Source organism: Trifolium pratense, linkage group LG1 (genome assembly GCF_020283565.1).
Source record: "Trifolium pratense cultivar HEN17-A07 linkage group LG1, ARS_RC_1.1, whole genome shotgun sequence".
NCBI classification, from domain to species: Eukaryota; Viridiplantae; Streptophyta; class Magnoliopsida; order Fabales; family Fabaceae; genus Trifolium; species Trifolium pratense.
In genome coordinates, this window is record NC_060059.1 from 21589214 (window position 1) to 21596347 (window position 7134).

Consider the following 7134-nt stretch of genomic DNA (forward strand, 5'->3'; position numbering starts at 1 on the left):
TTTCTGATATGATACGGTTGGGATACGTTATTTAAAAATTATATTTAAAATTAAATATATAAATACATAATATATATAAATATAACTAAAATTGATAATGATAAAAAAAAAAATTAACATTCAAATTACTCAAAATGAGCAAACATGTAACAATTACATATCTTTAAGTTAAGTACTATCCAAAAAAAAAAATTAGTATTATCCCAAAAAATCATCATCAGGACTACAAAAAAAAATAACATAGTTAGTTATCCATAAAAAAATCATACTCTAACATTCACTATTTAAGAGAAAACATGAATTGTTTCGGTCTCCTCTCCTTCATTTTCATCATCAAAGAGCATTAATTTTCCGGTACTTCTCTGATACGCGTATCCGAAAACTATCCGACCAGTGGCGTTGCCAGGAACCTGGAGCAGGGGGTTCAGACTATTTTCCCTTACAAAAAATTTTGCATTAAAATGTCTCTTATATTCTAGTTAGCATTTTTTTTAACAAGCAAATTTTATTGAAAATATTAGACAAAACTTATATAATAATATTAATTAATTGTATATGTATAATTGTTAATTTGGGTTAGAAAATATCATATATGTGTGTATAAAAAAAATATACATATATTATTAGTATAAATTTAACAAAAAAAACTTTTTTGACAAAACAAAAAAAATTTAAATACTTGTCTTTTAATAATTTATATCATAAGAGTGAAAAGTAAAAAATATAGTAGTATCTATATATTTAAAGATGCACATTAAAAAAAATAAAAATCTAAAGATGAATTTTTCGTTTTATATATTTTTGTTTCCAATGCAATTAAACACAAAGATAACTAAAAAAAATTAAAAAAAATAACAAGTGGTCCATAGTAAGAAGCCCAATAGTTAGAAGTCCAAATGGTTTAGAGAAAAGCCTAGTAAATACACTATCATCTTCCTGTGAGTTAATATATGGCCGCCGCTTTCACTTGTATGTTTCTTTCTAGCATCTACATAGCGGTTCCAGCATCTACACATCTTCTTAACATAACAAACGTGCATCTTCTTTATTTCTCTTCTTCTATATCTTTTTCTTCTTTTTGATGGGTGTAAAAGTAAAATTTCAGAGGGTTCAAAGTGCAAAATATATAGGAATATATGTACAATTTTTTTAAGTTCGCGGGGTTCAGTTGAACCCCCTCAGGTGTACGTAACAACACCACTGTATCCGACATGTATCGGTTATATCTTTTAAAAATATAATATTAATTGATGATATTTCTCCGATATACGTATCGAAAAGTATCAAACGAATATCAGTATCGAATACGTGTCGGATACGATACTTCTTCATTTTAGAAGTATCAGGGCATCATAGGTGGAAACCCTAGGTAGGTAGAAATAATAGAAAAGTAGGAGGCAACAATGGCAGTGGGAGCCCACTTCCACTTGTAATGTATTGAACAATCATAGGAAGATAACATGACCATGTCGTCACCTATCCCAGCAAGGTACGAAAAATAAAAGTTTTGTTCACACATTCCTCCACGTGTCAAAATCCCATTGGATATTAAACCTATTTATTTTATCAAAGATAATAAAAAGACAAAAATACCCATCCCATCCAATTGTATTAATGGCCACCCCGCCCAAATGTAAAAGACTTCCCCCCACTTCAACGTGCTCTTGCCTTCCTCTATTATTGTCACAAACCAATCAAATCACACTGAATTTATAGAGAGAGAAAGAGAAATTTAGAGAGAGAAAGTTTATAATGGAAGTTGCAGCTGGGGTGATGAAAAAGGAGAAGATGGTGTTTGATGAAACTGAACTGCGGTTGGGATTGCCTGGAAATATTGGAGCTGGAAAAGTAACAGAAGTAGTTGCAAGGAAGAGAGGTTTCTCTGAAACTGAGAGTGAAAGTGATCAAACAAACACTGTGGATTTGAAGCTTAATCTCTCTTCCAAAGAAGGAGCAGCAGATCCAATTGAGAAGACTAAGGAGAAGACTCTTCTGCTCTCTGATTCTGGCGCCAAGCCACCTGCTAAGTAAGTAGTATAATATATATATTTTATTTCGTTTGTTTTCACTACCCGTTGAATTTTATTTTATTTTTTTTCGGTTTTCACCACTAGTATTCGGCCTACTAGATCGTTTAATTTGGTTCGGGAATCAATTCTGACATCAAGTGATTCCACTCCCCTATAGATCCAATTGTGAGGGTCAAACCGTGATCCTCCCTACTAAATTTAGTGTCAATCATCGTTAAACCAACTAATTACTTGTTGAATTTTTTTTTGTTTTTACTTTTTAATATAGCTACCGTTGAATATTTAAGCATGCATAAAAATAAGAGAATTAATGGTACGTAAAGAAATTAATGGTGATTACTTCTCTACCCTCACATAAATTGAGGGTATATGCCCTATGCTGACATGATCAATCAAATTCAGCCATATATGTGTCCAAGTCAAACATAAATAATTTTTTACCAAAATATAATTTTGACTACTTTAATTTTCAAATAATTATACTTTAGGTTACTAATTTTCATTAATTATATTTTAGATTACACATATTCTTGTCATTTACTAAAAAATACTTTTCACAAATCCTATTCATCTTTTCTTACGTATTCATCTTTTCTTAAGATCAAATTTTTTCGTCGGTGCTTCGCTTGTCGCCGCCGCTTCACTTGTCGTCGTCGCTTCGATTTAATTCCTTGAGGGATTTGTAATTGCTATTTGAATTGTTAAATTGACAAATAGTGATTAAAACATAAGAGAATAAAAAAATAAAATCAATGTTATCTAGATGAACCGATTCTGGAACAAACGTAGCCGAAACAAAATTCTGAAAGACAATTGTGAAGAGACCGATGATGGAGAAGTGATTCTGGAGCCTAAGGAAGCGGCGATCTTCAAGGATCACAAGTGAAGCAGCGACGACGACAAGTGAAGCAGCGGCGACAAGCGAAGCGCCGGCGAAAAAATTTGATCTTACGAAAAAAGAAAAGATGAATCCGTAAGAAAAGATGAATAATATTTTCAAAAAGTATTTTTTTAGTAAAGGATAAGAATATGTGTAAGCTAAAATATAATTAGTAAAAAGTAGTTACCTAAAATATAATTATTTGAAAATTAAAGTAGTTAAAATTATTTTTGGTAAAAAATTATTTGTGTTTGACTTTGACACATATGGCTGAATTTAATTGATATCATGTCAGCATAGGGCACTTACCCTCCATTTATGTGAGGGTTAATTAGAAAAAACCAGAAATTAATTCTAGCTAATTCATCATTTTATAATAAAAAAAATCATAAAGGTTTATCTTTTCGGATCCAAAGAATTAATTGGTACATAACATACCATATAAAATTTTTAAAAAAACACATAACCAATTAGTCTTGATGTGTATTTTTTAAACTATGGTTTACGTTTCTATCATATTATTCTTACTATTTTTTTAGGCTTTATTATTTATACCATAATTAGACAGAAAAAATGAATTTCTATATTTTTCAATTGTAAACTACATAGAATTTTTTTTAAAAGAAATTATTTATATATCTAGAGAAGAAAAAAATTGGAGAAACGAAATCTCAAAAGTGAGTTTTATAATAAGGAACAAATATCAACCATATGTTTTTACCGGGTGATTATATGAACTAGTTCATCAAGGAAACTTGTGAATTTTCTCTTTTTTTTTGGTAGAAAAAACTTGTGAAATTTCTTTCATTTTAATTTTTTTTTTAATTTTTTTAAAAATCATCAAAATCAGAAGGGACTACGAGTCTATGACTAATATAAATCCATTTCAAATATGGACATACTATTTTTAATAAATTATTACATCCATTCTCCATTTTTTATAAAAAAAATTATACGGGTATGGTTCATATTGAACAATTTTTTAAAAGTTCATATTAGATATATTGACCCCGCTAGCTTAATCTGTAATATATATATAGGGCGCAAGTGGTCGGCTGGCCACCAGTGCGGTCTTACCGGAAGAACATGTTTGCAGCTCAAAAGAGCAACAAAGGATTAGAGGAAAGTGAGAAGACCACCACTAATCCAATAAGCTTTGTGAAAGTTAGCATGGATGGTGCACCTTACCTCCGCAAAGTAGATCTCAAGATGTACAAGAGTTACCCAGAGCTCTCTGATGCCTTGGCCAAAATGTTTAACCTCTTTACCAACGGTAATTATTAGTAATCTTTTTAATAGCTAATAGCAAAAGTTAATACTTTTTCTGGTCCTTTTTATAAATTAAATACATAAATTTTTATTGATTCAATTATCTATTATAAAAAGATCGGATGTAGTATTAATGTTAGGAGTGATATCAAATATTCGAACATTTTTATCATGTCATTTTCTCTTTTCAACCACCTAATACATTGTAGCCATATTTTTTTTTATACAAATAAAGCTGAGAATCGAACTCGAAACTTTTAAAATACCACCAAAATCTCTCTCTCACTGTTAGTCCAAATCTAGTGATTTATAGCCCAAATATTTAATTATATTTATTATGTGCATGCCTTAATTTGTTTTAATATTGCATGGCGCTCATTCATCTAACTATCATATCTCACACACAAAGAAAAAAAATTGGTTGAAGACACATAAATGAATGAATATATTGAACGTACTTGATAGGAAATAATGAATTAAGTATTAATTCGTGCATGTGAATATACACATGGATGAAGGATGATCAATATCAAGTATTAATGGTGTGTTTTTTATTTATATTTAAATTGAAAGGAAATTGTGAATCCCAAGGCACTAAGGATTTCATGAAGGAGAGTAATAAGGTGATGGATCTATTGAACAGCTCCGACTATGTCCCAACTTATGAAGACAAGGATGGTGACTGGATGCTTGTCGGTGATGTACCATGGGAGTAAGTTTTTTTCCATTCTTTTCTCTCCACTTTTTTATTTATTTATTAATTAATTATTGCCAACCACACTACACCAGAAGCTAAAATTTGCGGCTTTTGTGCAAAACTTTTATATCTGGGATCTGCGGCGGAAAAAAACTGTCGTGAGTGTAATTTTGTGTGGCAGTTTGAATCTCCGTTGCTACTTATAGAAACTGCCGCAAATTATTTATTTTTCATGCAATATTATACTCCCTCCGATTCTTAATATAAGAGAAAATTTACTTTTTAGATTCATTGAAAATTTAATATATCTAGTTCATTATATAGACTAAGTACATTAAATTCTCAATGAATCTAAAAAGTTGTTTTCCTCTTATATTAAGGACCGGAGGAAGTATATATATATCTAGTGTATAATTTCAAACAGTTTAACTACACATTTGGTTCTTACGTTTATTTTAGGTTTCAATTTGGTCTCTTACGTTTAAAAAATATCAATTTGGTCTCTTACATTTATTTTAAGTTTCAAGTTAGTCATTTCCGTCAATTTTGTCACATGTGGAAGCCAATTTACATATGTGGACTGACACGTGTACTGTTCAAACCGTGTTAGTGACAAATCTAACGGAAAGGACTAACTTGAAACCTAAAATAAACGTAAGGGACCAAATTGATATTTTTTAACGTAAGAGACCAAATTGAAACCTAAAATAAACGTAAGGGACCAAATGTGTAGTTAATCACACATTTGAATATCTTGGGTCAATTTAATATGAACTTTAGAAAAATAAGCTGAATATGGACTTTTTTTTATCTCTTTTAATACAAAATGCATTTTATAACAATAAAAAAATTGAGAAAAAAATATTACATTTCATTAAAAATTACTCCCTTCATTCATGTTAATGCATTTTAAGTGTAGTTTTTGGTCATTTCACATATGTTAATATCTTTATTATCTACTATGAAAACATATGTTAATAAAAAAATATTATCAAAGTAGATTATATATGGTTAAGTTGCCACGTTTAAAAAGAAAAAGAGGAATTACTAAAAGTAGTGAGGCCCGTGTTTGGACAGGATCCATATTAAACCATCTTTAATTTTGTGGAAGAGTGAAATGAGTAACCACAACCACTTTAGTAGCTAACGAAATTATTATTAATTAATAATGTGAATATTTATTTTCTTTTTTGTTGACCAGGATGTTCATTGAATCATGCAAGCGTTTACGTATCATGAAAGGAAAAGAAGCTGTTGGACTCGGTTAGTATTATTATTTTTATTTTTTTGAACGGCCAAAAAGAGCATATGATGATCTTAATTAAACAGTATCATTTTCTGTTAGTCATCAATCATGCACTATAATTCCTTCTATTATAAATTTTTATCAACATTCTAAAACTAATTAATGATAATTTTTATTATCATCAGCACCAAGAGCTATGGAAAAATGCAAGAACGGGAGCTAGCTAGGCTAGTTTTTATTCAGTTCATAACATGCTGCATAATTGACTTAGTAACTGAAGCAAGCTAGGTTAAGTAAGCTGCAGCAGTATGGACTCATCACAAGGGTGTTGAAAATATATAGATAATTTTGTGTATTGTAATATTATGGTTTGTTATATTATATTTCAAACAAACTAAGCTTTGAGATGTCTAATTATAAATTATGAACAGAAACAAACGATAATGACTCTAAATTATGTGTTTCTGTTGCAAGGTACCTTTATTTATATTTACTTGTTGTGTGCTTGCATAATAACAATGCGCTTGTCTGTTGTAGCTTCAATTTTTCCGATACTTTGTATTAATCAATTTTTTAATTTCTTGCCGTATATATATATCCGTCCCAAAATATAAGTAAACTTGGATAAAAAAATTAATATATTTAGTCTAAATTTTACATTAAGTCTATAAATTTTTGTGGGTCAATTTTTGTTTATATATATTTGTACAATTAATTAATACATAAATATGTATTTGTATAGAAGTTGGTTTTTCTTTTATTAATTGTTAGGTCAAGAAGGAGTAGTTATTCCTAAACATGCATGGTGGATTAATTGGGTGGGGGACAAGGCCATGTGGACGTTCAAATAGCATTTATGCATGATATATAGAGTTTGATTTATTATTCTTTTTAAAATTAGACTTAAGTAAACAAAAAAAGTCTCTCATTAGACTTGGTTATCGATGCCTTTCTACATACGGAAAATGTTACCATAAAGCTCTTCATTTCACAAGAGAATTATGTTTTAAGT

The 7134-nt window shown here is 29.7% G+C and overlaps 1 protein-coding gene across 1 annotated transcript; it reads left to right on the top strand.

Moving 5' to 3' along the window:
* The first annotated feature begins 1595 nt into the window (after nucleotides 1-1595).
* On the top strand, nucleotides 1596-6615 carry LOC123885687 (auxin-induced protein AUX28-like). The gene is made up of 5 exons (XM_045934991.1): nucleotides 1596-2027; nucleotides 3951-4183; nucleotides 4753-4891; nucleotides 6078-6139; nucleotides 6308-6615. Exons 1-5 carry the CDS (start codon nucleotides 1753-1755, stop codon nucleotides 6343-6345), a joined length of 747 nt encoding a protein of 248 aa, XP_045790947.1. The 5' UTR covers nucleotides 1596-1752; the 3' UTR covers nucleotides 6346-6615.
* Nucleotides 6616-7134: the final 519 nt, after the last annotated feature.

Coding starts and splice junctions, on each gene's coding strand:
- LOC123885687 (XM_045934991.1), top strand. CDS start 1,753: ATGGAAGTTGCAGCTGGGGTGATGAAAAAGGAGAAGATGGTGTTTGAT. Junction 2,028..3,950: donor GGCGCCAAGCCACCTGCTAA/GTAAGTAGTATA, acceptor ATATATATATAG/GGCGCAAGTGGTCGGCTGGC. Junction 4,184..4,752: donor GTTTAACCTCTTTACCAACG/GTAATTATTAGT, acceptor TTAAATTGAAAG/GAAATTGTGAATCCCAAGGC.